General features: G+C 51.4%; 2 protein-coding genes across 5 annotated transcripts in view; one reads left to right on the forward strand and one right to left on the reverse strand.

The window, feature by feature from the left end:
* MATCAP1 (microtubule associated tyrosine carboxypeptidase 1) overlaps positions 1 to 7846 on the forward strand; it is a 54479-nt gene extending 46633 nt beyond the window's left edge. For all 4 annotated transcript variants that reach the window (XM_050923172.1, XM_050923173.1, XM_050923174.1 and 1 more), the window contains one exon: positions 6706 to 7846. In XM_050923172.1, coding sequence (XP_050779129.1) covers positions 6706 to 6870 — 165 coding nt within the window. In that variant the 3' untranslated portion in view covers positions 6871 to 7846. The remainder of the gene's footprint in view (positions 1 to 6705) is intronic.
* Positions 7847 to 8174: 328 nt separating this feature from the next.
* TMEM208 (transmembrane protein 208) lies at positions 8175 to 17232 on the reverse strand. Its single transcript, XM_050923180.1, has 6 exons — positions 17126 to 17232; positions 15527 to 15622; positions 14457 to 14516; positions 13913 to 14049; positions 10132 to 10216; positions 8175 to 8635 (listed from the first exon to the last, which is right to left on the reverse strand). The coding sequence occupies exons 1-6, from the start codon at positions 17129 to 17131 to the stop codon at positions 8498 to 8500; spliced, it is 522 nt and encodes a 173-aa protein (XP_050779137.1). The 5' UTR covers positions 17132 to 17232; the 3' UTR covers positions 8175 to 8497.
* Positions 17233 to 17251: the final 19 nt, after the last annotated feature.

Below are 17251 nucleotides of genomic sequence, written 5' to 3' on the forward strand. Positions count from 1 at the left end.
GGAAACACAAAGAGGAAGGTGCAAGACGGGAAGCCTCCTGATTCCTACTGAGAAAGTAGGGCAATCGGCTAGTTATCTCAGGTGAATGTACACGAACGCAAGAAGCTTGGGAAACAAGCAGGAAGAATTGGAAGTCCTGGCACAGTCAAGGACTATGATGTGATTGGAATAACAGAGACTTGGTGGGGTAACTCACATGACTGGAGCGCTGTCATGGATGGTATAACCTGTTCAGGAAGGACAGGTACGGGAGGAAAGGCGGAGGAGTTGCACTATATGTAAGAGAGCCTGTTCAGAGTCTTTGGATTAAGTCTAGAGGCAAGAGCAACAAGGGTGATGTTGTGGTGGGCATGTGCTATAGACCACCAGACCAGAGGGATGAGGTACACGAGGCTTTCTTCCAGCAACTAACTGAAGTTTCCAGATCACAGGCCCTGGTTCTAATGGGGGACTTCAATCACCCTGACATTTGCTGGGAGAGCAATACAGCAACACACAGACAATCCAGGAAGTTTTTGGAGAATGTTGGGGACAACTTCCTGGTGCAAGCACTAGAGCAACCAACTAGGGGCCATGCTCCTCTTGACCTGCTGCTCACAAACCGGGAAGAATTGGTAGGGGAAGTAGAAGTGGGTGGCAACCTGGGCAGCAGTGACCATGAGATGGTTGAGTTCAGGATCCTCACAAAAGGAAGAAAGGAGAGTAGTAGCAAAGTATGGACCCTGGACTTGAGACTTTGTCTCCTTCAGAGAACTGATGGGCAGGATCCCCTGGGAGGCTAATAGGAGGGGGGGAAAGTTGTCCAGGAATGCTGGCTGTATTTTAAAGAAGACTTATTGAGGGCACAGGAACAAACCATCCCAATGTGCAGAAAAAATAGCAAATATGGCAGGCGACCAGCTTGGCTTAACAGTGAAAGCTTCGGTGAGCTTAAACTCAAAAAGGAAGCTTACAAGAAGTGGAAATTTGGACAGATGACTAGGGAGAAATATAAAAATATTGTATGCAGGGATGTAATCAGGAAGGCCAAGGCACAATTGGAGCTGCAGTTAGCAAGGGATGTGAAGGGTAACAAGAAGGGTTTCTACAGGTATGTTAGCAACAAGAAGGTGGTATGGGAAAGTGTGGGACCCTTACTGAGGGGAGGAGGCAGTCTAGTGACACATGATGTGGAAAAAGCTGAAGTACTCAATGCTTTTTTTGCCTCGGTCTTCACAGTCAAGGTCAGCTCCCAGACTGCTGCACCGGACAACACAGTATGGGGAGGAGGTGAGCAGCCCTCAGTAGTGAAAGAACAGGACAAGGACTATTTAGAAAAGCTGGACATGCACAAGTCCATGGGTCCAGATCTAACGCACCCAAGGGTGCTGAGGGAGTTGGCTGACATGATTGCAGAGCCATTGGCCATTATTTTTGAAAATTCGTGGTGATCGGGGGAGGTCCCGAACGATTGGAAAAAGGCAAATATAGTGCCGCAGGAAAGAAAGAGAACCCAGGGAACTACTGACCAGTCAGCCTCACTTCAGTCCCTGGCAAAATCATGGATCAGGTCCTCAAGGAATCCATTTTGAAGCACTTGGAGGAGAGGAAGGTGACCAGGAACAGTCAACATGGATTCACCAAGGGCAAGTCATGCCTAACCTACCTGATTGCCTTCTATGATGAGATAACTGACTCTGTGGATATGGGGAAAGCGGTAGATGTGATATATCTTGACTTTAGCAAAGCTTTTGATACCGTCTCCCACAGTATTCTTGCCAGCAAGTTAAAGAAGTATGGGCTGAATGAATGGACTATAAGGTGGATAGAAAGCTGGCTAGATCGTCGGGCTCAACGGGTAGTGATCAACGACTCGCTGTCTAGTTGGCAGCCAGTAGCAAGAGGAGTGCCCCAGGAGTCAGTCCTGGGGCTGGTTTTGTTCAACATCTATTAATGATCTGGATGATGGGATAGATTGCACCCCCGGCAAGTTCACAGACGACACTAAGCTGGGAGGAGGAGCAGATACGCTGGAGGGTAGAGATAGGGTCCAGAGTGACCTAGACAAATTGGAGGATTGGGCCAAAAGACATCAGATGAGGTTCAACAAGGACAAGTGCTGGCTGGTGAGTCTTGCCCGCATGCTCAGGGTTTAGCTGATCGCCATATTTGGGGTCGGAAAGGAATTTTCCTCCGGGGCAGATTGGCAGAGGCCCTGGAGGTTTTTCGCCTTCCTCTGCAGCGTGGGGCATGGGTCACTTGCTGGTGGATTCTCTGCAGCTTGAGGTCTTCAAACCACAATTTGAAGACTTCAGTAACTCAGACATAGGTTAGGGGTTTGTTATAGAAGTGGATGGGTAGGATTCTGTGGCCTGCTTTGTGCAGGAGATCAGACTAGATGATCATATTGGTCCCTTCTGACCCTAAAGTCTATGAGTCTATGAGTCGTGCACTTAGGAAGGAAGAATCCCCTGCATCGCTACAGGCTGGGGACTGACTGGCTAAGCAGCAGTTCTGCAGAAAAGGACCTGGGGATTATACTAAACAAGAAGCTGGATATGAGTCAGCAGTGTGCCCTTGTTGCCAAGAAGGCCAACAGCATATTGGGCTGTATTAGTAGGAGCACTAGCAGCAGATCGAGGGAAGTGATCATTCCCCTCTATTTGGCACTGGTGAGGCCACATCTGGAGTATTGCGTCCAGTTTTGGTCCCCCCTACTATAGAAAGGATGTGGACAAATTGGAGAGAGTCCAGCGGAGGGCAACAAAAATTATTAGGGGGCTGGGGCACATGATTTACGAGGAGAGGCTGAGGGAACTGGGCTTATTAGGTCTGCAGAAGAGAAGAGTGAGGGAGGATTTGATAGCAGCCTTCAACTACCTGAAGTGGGGTTCCAAAGAGGATGGAGCTTGGCTGTTCTCAGTGGTGGCAGATGACAGAACAAGGAGCAATGGTCTCAAGTTGCAGTGGGTGAGGTCTAGGTTGGATATCAGGAAACACTATTTCACTAGGAGGGTGGTGAAGCACTGGGATGGGTTCCCTAGGGAGGTGGTGGAATCTCCTTCGTTATTGGTTTTTAAGGCCTGACTTGACAAAGCCCTGGCTGGGATGATTTAATTGGGAATTGGTCCTGCTTTGAGCAGGGAGTTGGACTAGATACCTCCCAAAGTCTCTGACAACCCTGATATTCCATGATTCTATGAGTATTGTTAAGCAAGACACAAAAAGTAATTCTTCCACTCTACACTGGTAAGGCTTTAAGTGGAACATTGTGTCCACATCTGGGCACCACACCTTGGGAAAGATGTGGACAAACTGGAGAAAGTCCAGAGAAGAGCCACAAAAATGATGGTCTAGAAAACATGACCTGTGAGGAAAGACTGAAAAAAAGTGGGTTTGTTTAGTCTGGAGAAGAGAAGCCTGGTTGAGAGAGAGGGACATAATAACAGTCTTCAAGTACATAAAAGGTTGTTATAAAGAGAGGGGTGAAAAATTGTTCTCCTTAACCACTGAGGACAGGACAAAAAGTAATGAACTTAAACTGCGGTAAGGGAGATTTAGGTTGGACATTAGGAAATACTTCCTAACTGAAGGTAGCTGAGCACTGGAGCAGATAGCCTAGGAAGGTTATAGAATCTCTGTTGTCGAAGGTTTTTAAGAACAGGTTTGCCAAACACCTGCCAGGGATGCCTAGATAATACTTAGTCCTGCCTCAGTGCAGGGGACTGGACTGGATGCCCTATCCAGGTCCCTTCCTGTCCTGAATTTCTATGAAAAAGAATTATGAGAGAGAATAGAAACAAGTGTGAGTGATGGAAACAAATGATGACATAAAACAACCATAGAACACAAACTAGGGCTGACACTTAGTACTCGTTACCTTTCCTAACCAATCAAGTAGATTCTCTCCTGTCCTAGTCCCCAGGAGCTAGGACAGCATCTTCCTTGCAGCATCGCCCCTCACCCAGGTTCTTTCTCGGTGGCTGGATGCTGCAGCATGTCTCTCTCCACCCTGTGAGACACTGAATCAGTCCTTTGCCTTTCTGCGGAAGGCGTCTCCTCGCTGCCATAGCAGCCCATCTCACTTCAGTGGACTTATGGTTTATCGTTGATGGTTTGCCACTGACCGTTTGGGCTGCTGCAGTGGTGGACAAGAGCACTATACAGTATGTAATTGGCTAGCCAGCGGGGGGGGGGCGGCGGCAATCACTTCCCACTTTAATGGGCTTTCCTCAAGACCCATAAGGGCCTAATTTTCAATCTAGTTACATTATCCCTTAAATATAACCCATGCACACATCTTGCAATGATTGAGGATTGGTAAGTTACAAGCTTTCAGCAGAGACCTCACAAGCTGCCCTTCGTGGATAAATACCTTGGAGGCAGTGTGAGTTTGTCAGGTCTGAGCCAGGCATTGCTTGTAAAGGACAGTGACCCCTTTCCTGGCAGGCGCCAATGGGTCTCAGTGTCACAGTTGGTAACTCTCTTCCTCCTGTACAGGGAGTTGAATTCACAGGAGTGTCTCTTGAGCAGATCACACTGAGCCCCTCTGTACCTCAGGCCAGGTTTCAGGCAGTATCAGTCTCATACAAAGACTGCAAAGCGTATGCTTGTATGACAGTGAGGGGTTCCCTGAGACTGCTAGGTCATGTGGCAGCTTGCACGTACGTGGCTCAGCGTGCCAGACTTCTCCGCAGAGTCCTGCAGAGGTGGTTGACGTGTGCCTGCTGTCCCACTTGGCATCCACAGGACGTGCTGACTCATGTACATCCCTGAACTGGTGGATGGATCTTGCCAGTGTACACAACGGGTTCCCTTTTCCTCAACCCTCCCCTCAGTGACCCTAGTCACAGATACTTCATCTGTTGGCCAGGGAGGACGTTCAGGCTTAGGATCTCTGGTCAGCTCAGGAGCTCTGTCTCCACATCAGAGTTTAAGAGCTTCCAGCTAGTCACCCAGCCAGTTAAGCGTATCTGCCTCACATCAAAGGTCACTCTGTGCAAGTGTCCATGGAGAGCACTGCTGCGATGATCTGGTTAAACAAGCAGAGAGGTGCCTGTCCAATGAACCTGGGGACTTTCTGCATCAATAATGGACTAGTGCTCAAAGCATCCCCCCCCCCCAGCTCTCAGAAATGTCTAGTGAACCATCTCAGCAGTGATCACAAACGGTCCCTCGGACTCACCATCGCAGAGGCCAGTTTCTGGAGGTGGGTAATGGCAACAATAGACCTGTTCACCACCCGCCAATCAGGAAGTATCAGCAGTTCTGTTCCAGACCAGGTTGCAGCCCGGGTGCTTTGTCACACACCTTTCTACTCCCCTGGAAGGGGAAATGTCGCTATACTTTCCCCCTCCCCCTTTCCCATAGGCACCAACTCCTGGAGCACCTACAGGTTAAAATTTGTGGGTATTCTGCACCCACCGGCAGCCAAGCATCCCTCCCTCAGCCCCCCCCTCCCCCCCCCAAGCATGCCTTGTCCCTACTCCTCTGCCTACCTCCCAGCGCTTCCCAACCGGCAGCTGCCAAACAGGGAGGGAAGGGGAGGAGGCAGGGCCAGGGTGGAGATTTGGGGAAGGGATTGGAATGGGGAAGAGGTGGGGCCTCATGGAAGGGGCAGAGTGGGGGGTAGGGGTTGGGGGCAGGGGAGGGGCAGGCACCCACAGAAAAGAGGGGAAGTTGGCACCTGTGCCCTCCCCCTCCATATGGTGCTGATTTGAGCAGACTCGGACAGGCTCGCCCCATGCTAATTTTGATAGCTCAAGCCTGGCCACGTGAACATTGGTTCTCACCTGGTGAAACCGGTCATGTCGCGCTCCCATATTTCTACCGCACAGAAGAGCTTTTAGACACAGGTGTCACTTGCTACCCTGGGCCTGCGTTTTTCCTGATCACAAAGATGAGGAACCAGCGGTGTGAGGTGACAAAACCCAGCACATTACCCTGCCTATCTGGGGATTCTCCCAAGACTGTAACTACACCCCAGAGACTCTGTTGGTCCTTCTTTGGCTTGGCTTGGCCTGGGCCTCCAGAGGCTAATGTGTATTTCTGAAGCTCTGGCCTGACCCCCGTTTCTCACTGCATGACTTGTGTCAATACATTTGCTGATTTAGGCCTAGGGTAGGTGCTCTGGTCCCCGCCACAGTGATATGGGCGTGCTTACTTCTGTTTGTTTTATGGCTGAGCAAAGCTGTGCCGTCCCACCCTGGACCTTGCCCTCGCTGCAGCCCCAGCAGGTGCAAGCTCAAGGGCTGAAGCAAAGTTCCTGTCAGGCCACAGGAGCTGCCTGTGCTCTGTGTCACGTGCCTCCAGATCAGCAATTTCTGCTCCAAAGGGGAAACTGACCTGCCAGGCTCCAATATCTGCACAGCTCGTTGGGTCTCATGCACTGCAGTGAGAAACAAGAGTATCTGTTGGAAGCCTCTCCATGACCCCTCCATGTCACCCCTGACCCTAGAGTCTGGAGCTGGTGGTTCACAGCCACCCAGCCCTCCTGGCCAGAGTGTGACCATGTAGCTCTGGTGCCTGGAATTCCAGAGAACGTCCCATCTATTCTTGCCACCATGTGGGGCCCTCTCAGTAAGGCCCAGGCTAGTGTAGCTAAGTTAGCAGCCTTCCCCCAGATGCTATAGCAGGAGGTGAGTGAATCAGAATGCATTCAGGGCTGCGTGTGTGCAGAGATCGCCTTGGATGGATGGCCTAAAACATCCGTTTTCTTTCTACCAGGTCTCCTACGAAGATGTGAATCAGCTGAAGAAATTTGGGGTTCTGGAGAAGGCACGAATCCCCCATTTCATGCAGGACATGGAACGGTACAGGCAGCAGCTTGACCACATCGTCGCCACCAACAGACTGAACGAGGAGGAGCTCGAGCAGTTGCTGCCGGGCTGACCAGGTCTGCAGGGTCCTGACCTGCCTGCCCCTGTGGCAGTGTCCCACTTCCCAGGCCACACTGCCTTGCGGACAGGAAGCCTTAGGCACAAAAGGGAGTTGTCTTGTGTGCATGTCTGATTGCAGCCGTCCAAAGCATTTAGGGTGCCCAGGGGTCTGTGTATTATTCATTTTGTGACTGTTCGGCAGGTCAGTCCTGACCGGGAGGAGGCTGCCATTTCAGAGCTTCCTCCCAGCCATTCAGCATTGGGTCCTGCAAAGGGAGAGCTGGTCGGGTGTGGGTTCCTGCAGCAGGCCACGGCTTAGCAGTATGGAACGCGGCAGTGAGGGTGGGGGGAGGGGACGATGGCTAAGATGCATGCAATGCCACAGGAGGGAACTAGCACCACAGGTGCTTTGGGGGTGGTGTTTTTAAATGCTGTTGCTGGGAGAGGGCGCAAGGAAGGATGATGGAAGATAGTTAAACAAATCCAAGGTGGAGAACAGAAATGTTCTATAGGAATCACTGAGAGGACGGTGAAGTCTGCAGATCATAGATTAAAACCCTAGGAGGAAGCGGTGGACTGGTCAGGGAGGGTGGAAGGATGTGAGGTGTTGGAGGAGCACAGCCGGACGAGTGCTGCACTCCAGGAGAGGGTGAAGGAGCACCAGGGCTGTTCTCATCTATATCGGTTCTTGTCCTGTGCTCATCGCTGCAGTACCTGGGCAGAGGGGAAACCATACAGCTAGGAGTGACTTCTCTAGCTGGGGAGAAGGGACTGGATATTATTAAAGAAATCAAATGTAGGCTGCATGCCATGAAAAGCTTCTGCCAGCGCGGTATTCCCTCATCAGGAGGTGCTCTGGTCAGCACCAGAACTCAGTCAGCTGCTTCTTTGCTTCCCACCCAGACATTGCCTGTAAAAATGCCTTTGCCCCTGACCATTCCTCAGCTGTAAGGAAGATTTTAATCCCCCCAATAAAGATTTTTTTTCCACTCGTGTTTACATGGGAAGTGTCAGTGATGCTGGAGGCCTCACTGGGGGACTAGCGAAGAAACGGGGGATGGTGTCACCCAAGAACTTGAAATCTGAGCACCAGCTTTCTGGCAGTGCTGGGGGACTATTGTGATGGTCCCTGCCCAGTCAGTGGTAGTTCAGTGAGAGTGGCCAGTTCCATTCTGAACGTCCTTTCTCCATTGCTTAGAACTTTGTCAAACTTTCACTTGGCAGCATGACATTTTCCAGCTCTCATCTCTGCCTGCTGGTGATTTTTTTGTTGCAAAGTCTGACCCTGAAGCAAACATCGGCCACCAGTCCCAGCGCTTACATTCTCCTCTTTAATATATTTCCTCCAACAAGGCAATTCCAATCCCCAAACTCCTTACACCATTGCTCGAAAAAGCTATTTACACATATCCCATTGCAACCTCCCTCCCCCTTGTCAAGTAAGGCCCCAAGTGGTGGAGCAGCCCCTGATGTGACCATCAGAAGCAGTCAAGGGAAGTCTCTGGCAGCCTTTATAGTGGAATGGATCGATGAGAGGGTGATAGACACTGTGATGGTTTCTGATTGGTTTAAATCGCATCCCTGATGAAGTAACAAGGTGGAGATGGTGAATTAGATCTAATCCACCCCCACGTGTGTAGCTAGAAGCGCTTCATCTGGCGGCGCTCCTGGCGGCGTTGCTTCTTCTCATTTGGCTCCTGGGTGGCAGCTGAAGAGTCAGCCGTGAGCCAGGGCCCCAGGATGTTCACCCACAGGAGATAGAGAGCCCGTCCTGGAGCCTACAAAGCACAACAGGCAGCAAACTCAGTTACTGTAGGACCAGGTACCGCAGAGCTCTGGAGAAGCTGATTCTACATCCAGAACTGGACATGACCCCTGAGTCTAGGTCTTTAGTGACGTTAGTGCTGGTGAAAGGTGCCCCTAGATACGTGCTGCAGGCAATGGGAGCTGCAGGGGCTCAGCGCTTTTGAGAACCACCCACTTCTTTAAAAGCAGCAAAGAATCCTGTGGCACCTTATAGACTAACAGACGTTTTGGAGCATGAGCTTCTGTGGGTGAATACCCACTTCGTCAGATGCATGTCACCCATGAAAGCTCGTGCTCCAAAACGTCTGTTAGTCTATAAGGTACCACAGGATTCTTTGCTGCTTTTACAGATCCAGACTAACACGGCTCCGCCTCTGATACTTGCCACTTCTTTAGGGGCCTAAATATAGACTTGAGGCCCCATGATGGGAGCCTAGTTATGAAAATCTTGGCTTCAGTTCCTAAGACCTCCACAGACCAGGCCCCACTTCTCAGCAACGGGCTCACCCCCATTCCAGGAGGACTGCTCCTCGAACAGGAGAATGTGGGCTACTCCATTTCAGTGCTTATTCAATTCAGTCTGTTCCTCCTGACAAGACGCCCAGTGTGGGGGTCAGACCTGAGGCTGCTCCGCCGACAAAGGGAAATATTCTGAGTTACCTTTTAGCCAGCCAGCCATTTATAACGGGTGGCTTCTGCCACACAGACCCACTGGTGACAAAGCTAGGTACTAATCAGCTTGGGATTTTTAATCAGTCTATGCAGGAAGTTCTGTTCTGATGTACGTCTCCCTGGGCCAAGTGTTAACGTCATTGATAAGTTAGAAGGGTCAAAAAAAAGTTGATTTTCAGGGGTGCTGAGTGCTCAGCAGCTCCCCAGTTCAGGCAGGGCTTCCCCTGCACCGACACAGTCAAGCAAAGACAGATAAGTACTCACAGCTCACCCCGCCACCACACTGATGTAAAGTATCACAATGCGCATCCCAAGACAGCCTGGACTCTGCCCCATCTATCATTGCCCTCTGGGCCTCTCACTGTCCAAGGGCTTTCAGACAGGTGGCACCCAAACCCCAGCAGGCCTCAGCATTCCCATGCATAACAGCACTCTCTCATCTGGAGAAGACTGGGGGAGGGCTGCATGGGTTACCAAAACCCAGCTCCAGGCTGGGAAGGGAAGGTGAGAAATGAAATGGAAATAAGGGGTAAACAGTGAGAGTAATAAACCACTGGGACAATTACCAAGGGCCGTGGTGGATTCTCCATCCCTGGCCATTTTTAAATCAAGACTGGCCGTTTTTCTAAAATCTGCTCTGGGAATTCTGCTGGGCCAGGTCTCTGGCCTGTGCTCTACAGGTGGGCAGACTTGGTCCTTAGGCTGGCCTTGGAGTCTATGAAATGGAGCAGAGCTGGAAGGGAGAGCAAGGCAAGGGTTGAATCTGGACATAGAGAGAAGGGCCTGAACGACTTACCAAGAGCCAGAAGTACCAGACATAGACGGAGAAGCAGCTGAGCACTTGGACAATGGCAGTCAGTAAGATCACATCCTTGAGGTGCCTGAGAGGGACAGGAAAAGCAACAGGTTAATTGCACTGAGCCAGGGCCCGTTTTCTGTACTGAACATCGGTAGTCGCAAACCCTGTCGTTAACACTCCAGTTCTGCTGCCACTGCAAAGCTACTGGGCTCCCCTCTAGCCCTTCCCCGTTCTCCTTTGGGCAGGAACAGTTCCTTGGCTTTGGCTTAGCCTTAGCCCACAGGGGAATTGTGTGTTAAATTCCCCATTCTGCCAGGTGAGTTAGGGCCTCGGAGAAATAGTGTCTTCTGGATTAACTACAATTGGCTGAAGACTCAAATAGGGCCTTGGGCTCCCCAGCGGAGGGGTAGGGCAGGCCTGGCTGAATGGGAGAAAAAATGTTCAACGCCATTACAGGCAGCTACATAGGAATTTTGGCCTGTGTTCTGCACGAAGCCTGCTCGCACACAGGACGCTGAGAGCTGTTAATCCCATGCCACAGCAGCTAGCCCCTCCGCATGCACTCTCCATTTCCATACACAGCGGCTGAGCTGACAATGCAGCATCCCATGGACAAACATACCCCAACGGCCACAAACTGAGCCACAGGGACAACTACGCATTACTCATCTGACCCCAGGCCAGGTCCCCCACCCCTTTGATTTCCCACACATAAAACCATTGAGGTAACATTCAAACGGCGAGAGCCATTGGCAAGGGTGGGCTGAACACCAGCTTTGATTACAGAATTGCAGCTCTCACAACAGCATGATATACACAGCTCAGACACACACAGACTGTTGTCATGTGCACAGAAGAGAAACAGTCCCCCGGCACTCACATGAAACAACACGTACTGGAGTAAGAAACCAACAGGCTGGCACACAGACCCTGCACCAGCGGGAATCAGCATGTCTCACTGTATGCAGTGCCGCACGGAGCTGTCCAGCATTTGGAAACAGCTTCTCTGGGGACCTGACCACATAGCACGTGAGCACCTCGCAAACGGGAATGAATTTCGCCTCACCACAGGGCCTGAACCTAGATCTCCCAAGTAACAACTGCCTACACCACACCCTCAAGGAACGTACAAAATCCAATTCGGGGTTAGATGAGACGCTGGAAATACATTTCAATCAGTACTGCACAAAAAGCAGTTTCAAGTCAGCGTTTGTTCCCGTGGCAAAGTAAAAGGTGACAGGACTGTCAGGTGAAAGGGGAGTGTAACAATGGCTCTTGGAGTGTTTCAAATGGCATACTGACATGAACTGAGCAGCTGAGAGTACAGCACATTAGTTCTAACACCGTGCACCTATTCTGACCCTGCTGGGAAAAAGTGCACAGGAAAATACTGGAAAACCCAGGGATCGCATCATGGGAGACTATTCCAATGCACAAACACAAGGGGGCAGAGCGGAGCAGTAAACCGTAACCGCATTTCGTGACTTCGGTGTCTCTTAGCACATCTATGCTGCATTAATAGTGGTTTTTTGCATGCACTATTATTTATCTTGGACAAAAATTATTCTAGGCGGTGAACTGTAGTATATCAGGCAAGTAAAAACTCTCTCTACTGCCCAGGCAAACGTAACTCAGGACAGTTGTACCAGGAAAGATAGAACTTATATGAGTTGTGGATTCGAGGGACATGTACAATCATTTACCTACACTTTTTAGAACAAGCCAATAAAAGTCCCATCCCTGCCAATCCATTCCCAATCACTCAGCTGTATGGTGAAGCACCAGGCCATGTGTCACATCTGGTGCAACATCATTATCCAGCCAAACAATTTCCCATAGTACTAGAAGGATTTCAGAAAAGATCAAGTGGTGCTTTTTTTTCACTATCACTCTGTCCTGTACAGTGTGCGTCACACAAAGGCCCCAGCAAGCTTTCCAGAGGTAAGTGGTCAATGAGGAGAGTGAGAGAGACATTAAGTAGTAAGGAGACGAGAGGAACCAAGTGGGTGAAGTGGCGATACCCAGGCCAGTTGCGCCAGAAGCTATAGTGCAAACGGCCCTTGCACCAACACACGAGCAGTTTCTTTTTCTGGTAGTAGCCAACTTCCTCCTCTTCCCTTACCTCTCCTTGTCTGAGTCCTCCCTTGCACATAAAGTTTGAGAAAGTCTTTGGTTTAACTGCAATGTCAACTTTGCTCACATGAGCAACAGACACAGAAGACAACAGGAGGAGTCACAGAGTGGTGATGGCAACAGTGCAGTCACGTTGGGATGGTTCTGACGTTCCCACCTCTCAGCGGGGCCCTTAACATTCAATGCTGCAGACATGCCCTTGGGGAGGGGATGCCACCCTGGGCCTCCCAGTGGAATTCAGTTTTTCCCCTCAAATTCTGTGGAAAACATTTAGTTCCAGGTTTAAAAAGGTGCCATTTCTTGCCTATCTGGCAGAAGGGGGCCTCCTGAACATACAGCAATGTGCCGCCATCTGCCCAAGCCTGCATGTGAACCCCCTCTGATTGGCCTGGCCCCAGCCGACATGCCGCGACAGACCCCTATGGCGACATCTCCGTACCGTACGGGGCACCACGTGAAGGAGTTAGGGATGTAAAAGGTTCAACGGTTAACATTAGGCTTACTGTTAACTGACCGTAACCATTAACACTCAGCCCCCGCCCCGCCAGAGCCTCCTCGGTTAACCGGTTCAATGATATAATTTTAATTGTTTAACTGGTTAACTTTTTAAATGATATTTCCATCCCTAGGAGTGAGACTTTGTTTGTACTGCCCCCACTTTGACACTTACCCAGCTCACCCCTGGAGCAGACTGCCTGTTTCCCCAGCCCCTCTCTTCCTCCTGGGAGTACCCCGGGCCCAAGAACAGGGCTGGGCACTGAGCATGTACAGACACACTCAGTCCCTGCCCCAGAGAGCTGACAATCAAAACAGAGCAGGCAGATGCAGGGTAGGGGAAGGGACAGACACACAACCAGAATGCCTCACCTCAGATGAGGAGGACCTTTAACAAAGATCTGACAAACAGGTGGAGTGGATCGAGGGAGGGGACTGACTCTCTCTGCACAGCGTGGGGCTGGATCTCCGAGGAGAGGCCAGAGAGCAAGGACTTGCTCTTGACTACACACAATTGCCTGGTCTTTCCTGTAAGCAAGCTGAGGGTGCCTGAATTAGCTTAGCTCACACGTATAAATCCAGGTCTGTTAAGCAAGCTTTTAATTACATTGTCTCTCTGTTTAATAGGTCTTGCTCTGTTCTAAGGAAACAACTCTTGTGTAGGTGCCTCAGGCAGCCAATCCAAGGAAAAGAACCCTATAACTCTGGAGAGGGTAAAGATTTTATGCACCCTAAACATCCCCCTCAGTCAAAGGGCAGGGGAAGAGCTGTCCTCTGCTAGAGAATGTAACACCCCAGGAGAGAGGCCAAAGGGCTAGGGAGGAGTTGGCGGAGCAGCTGGGTACGGTTGCCCAGCCAGCCTAGTGCAAGTCACTGTCTCAGCCTAGCACACTTCCTGGGGTGCCCATTCCTCACTTCCTGGAGGCAGAGCTAGACGTTCAAGCAACAAGGACAGTTTGACGGATTCTTGGCAAATGACAAGAATGATTAGGAAGTTTCCCACTGGGGAGAGCAAGTGAACTCTGTGGGACGGCCTCAGAGCTGAGGCTCTGCTCTGTTTCTTCCCACGCTCTCAAGGGTAAATGGGTCTGTGTACGCGCTCAGGCAGCAGGTCCTGCTCACCTGGACTCGGGTGGGTGTGGACACTCACTCTGCCATCCCCTGCTCCATATTCAGGTCAATTCCCCCGTCAGCAAGGTTGCCATCGTCAGTGAAAGAGGCCTTTGCCATGGAGTTCATGGAGCGGTAACTGGCACCATAGATCACCATGCTAAACACAAACGCAACCTGCAACAAGCAAACAAAGGTCAGCCATGAAAGCAACCCGTCCACAGGGGAGGAGCAGAGCCCCAGAGCAATGATTACTGACATTCCTGATCAGTGAAGATCTTCTCGTCTCAGCTGGGTAAAAGCCCCTCACGGGGTCTGTGTGTCCAGGGAAACATGGCTTATGCACTGCCTATCAGAGCAACCTGGAAACAATGGGGGCCCCAGACAGTGTGAGTGAACGCCAAACTCCACACTAACCCCAACAGGAGATCTGAGGGTCGCTGTTTGAACAGCCAGTAAAGATTCCTCATAGCCCCAGGGAGAAGCTGAAGGAAGGGCGAGAGAATGGAACAAATACCCCACCAGGTGTTACACCCTCGCTTCCTCCACCCTGAGCAGAGAAGGGTCAGAGATTAGGGACTTACCCAGGTCCAGGAGGAGGCTGTTGCGTAGAAGATCACCAGGTTCACAACTGCATAAATGGCCTGAAGACAAGGGAAATAGAGCCAAGAAGCCAGAATGAGTGAGTGTGAGGGGAAGGAACACCTCAGGGACGGGACAGCTTTGGGCCTTCTCCCAATCTGCTATCATGAAAAATGGCCTAAGTCTCAGAGGGTCACCCCTGCTTGCACCTTGCCTGCTTCTCCAAGATCTATTGCCCTACGACGCTGGAAAAGGAAAGCTTCAGAGAGCTCCCTGGCGTCAGAAAGCTGAAGCTGGATTCAGACAGTTTTCAGAGCCAGGAAAGCCCCAGGCCTATGAGCTGGCTCCAGCAGAGCAGAAATGTTAGTCTGACTAGGGGTGAAAGCTGTAAGGCAAAGGAGAGCTCCTTGTTTTCCTAGTGCCAGTTCTTAGCTCCTTCATCCCTCCTAGCCACTCGTGCCTTTACAGTACGCCATAGGCCAAGACATATATGGAGTTTTGGAGACTGTTTCTGTCATTTGTGGGGCTGTACATTTCTCCTCCTCCCCAGAAAATAAATACCCAAAGGAAGTCTTGCCCACCCCCGAGCTTTCAGAGCGCTGGGTGGGAGAAGGTGCACTTCCCAACCTGCAATTCCTCACTACAGGCCAGGTTTGGGTCAACTCCCTCCCTGCTAATCCATTCCTGGAAGTTAAAACCACTCCACCTCCACTGATAGACAGAGGTGTCAGCTCTTTCCCCAGGTCTCTGGGGACTCAGCAAGGTGTGTCACTACTCCCCCTGCAGCCCTTAAGTGCAGAAGTTACGTGAGGCCGTACGGCCCTTTTCATGTTGGCCCTGACTGAAATGGAGCTGCTAGCCAGGGAAGAAATCCCTTCTTCATCTCCCCCAACCCTTCAATCCCCAAGGCCACACAGGATTTAGGGCTATCAGGCCTCACAAAAGGATGGGACAGAATAGGCATCTGAGAAGGAAGCAATGTCCTGCCCAACATGCTGGGATTTGCCATTCCAGCCAGTAGCTGCAGACAGGAATTCATAGCCCTAGAAGACTGATGGAGAGAGACACTCACGTTAGCACCAAGGATGATCCGCATGTAGAATTTCAGCGTCTCCTTGTTCTCTTCAAAAATCTGCTTTTTCCCTTTTGTTCCCACCTTCCCCTTTGGCTGGAAAAAGAGCGCAGCCTTTAACACATACATCCTTACACCCCTCTGCTCACATCTCAATCCCTTCCCCAAAGCTCCTCCTGCCTAACCCCCCCCCCCAACCCACTGTCACTGATCCCAAAGGCAGTGCTGTTGAGGCCTGGAATAATTAAAGAGCATAAACATTTAGCTGCTTTGAGTGTGGAGACACCAGACACTGAGTACTCTTTTCATATAGTGCTAAAGGGAAAATAAAAATCTCCATTATGTCCAGCCGTCATTGGGCGAGTTCTTGTACACGTGTATCATTTGTTTGCAGGACTGTAGGTTTCTTGCCCCAGCTGCTGTAGATGGCTGTTAAGGTTGGGCCCTTGGCTTTGCGTCCATATTCCAGGATGGATTGGATTATGCTGTCAGGTCATTTTCATAGCAGTTTTCGGATGGTCGATCTTTATCCTGTGGCTTTTGTTAATGGCACTTAAGCCCTACAGGCTTCTTCTGCTCCTGTGTTTGTCAGCAATCTAGAGCGCCACGTGGGTTCTACCCCAGCATTTATAAAGCATAGTTTAGTCTGCTGGTCTTTGGGCATTTTGTAGACGAACATTTTTTGTTTATCCTAAGCTGACCTGCAAAGTCCAAGCATTGCCATGTGCTTCTAACTGTTGTCAGTTTCTCTGAAGGCCAGCTTATGTGGGTGAGCATATCATCCCCAGTTTCTACCTCTGTTGTTCAGTTGCAGCCCTGGTTTGGAGAACTGTTCTGCGACAGTTGGTCAGTCATTGATGTTTACAGGCTGGACAGGGCACAGCTACATCTCTGTCACTCCCCTTTCTTTCCTGAAGGCCCCTATCTGCATGTTGTCTATTATAACCCTACCCTTGAGGGATCCATACACAGCTCTAAAGAGATAGTCAATGGAACTCATGTCAATTTAACAAACAAGCATCACGTTCTACATCCACCCCCAAGATCCCCTCACCATTTTCTGTGGTTTTACAATCACCGCCCCCCCACCCTGCTGTGCAGCCCTCGTGGGGGAGCAGCGATAGGGTCTCGCACAGGGAAACACCCTCCTGTTTCGCTCTCAGGAGTGTCGAAGCTGAGGGCCTAGGCCAGGCCCAGGAGGGGGAAGCCGGGGTGGACTCAGGGTACAGGGTAGGGGGGCGGGCGGGAGGCACAGGCCAAGCCCGGGGCAGGCAGATTCAGACCAGGCCACGGGGGGGTGGAGGAAATCCTCAGGCCAGGGCCAGGCGGGGCGGACAGGGGGGCTCAGGCCAGGCCAGGCCATAGGTGTGGGAGGGGCCGGGCGGGGGCTCAGGCCAAGCCCAGGGTGGGCGGACTCAGACCAGGCCATGGGGGGGTCCCCTCAGGCCAGGGCCAGGCGGGGCGGACAGGGGGGCTCAGGCCATAGGTGGGGGAGGGGCCAGGCGGGGGGCTCGGGCCAGGCCCGGGGGGAGGGGCTCAGGCCGCCCCCAGCGCGTGCCCGGCGCTTTGCGGGACCCCAGGCGCCCCGCAGCCCCTCACCGCCATTGCGGCTCCAGCTCCCCCGGCAGCAGAGACACCAACTCAGCAGTAGCGCAACTTCCGGCGCCGGGGCCGCGCCACCGGAAGCGGAAGGGACGAGCCGGCGCTGTGCGAAAGAGGCGGGGG

This window comes from Gopherus flavomarginatus, chromosome 14 (genome assembly GCF_025201925.1).
Source record: "Gopherus flavomarginatus isolate rGopFla2 chromosome 14, rGopFla2.mat.asm, whole genome shotgun sequence".
NCBI lineage: Eukaryota > Metazoa > Chordata > Testudines > Testudinidae > Gopherus > Gopherus flavomarginatus.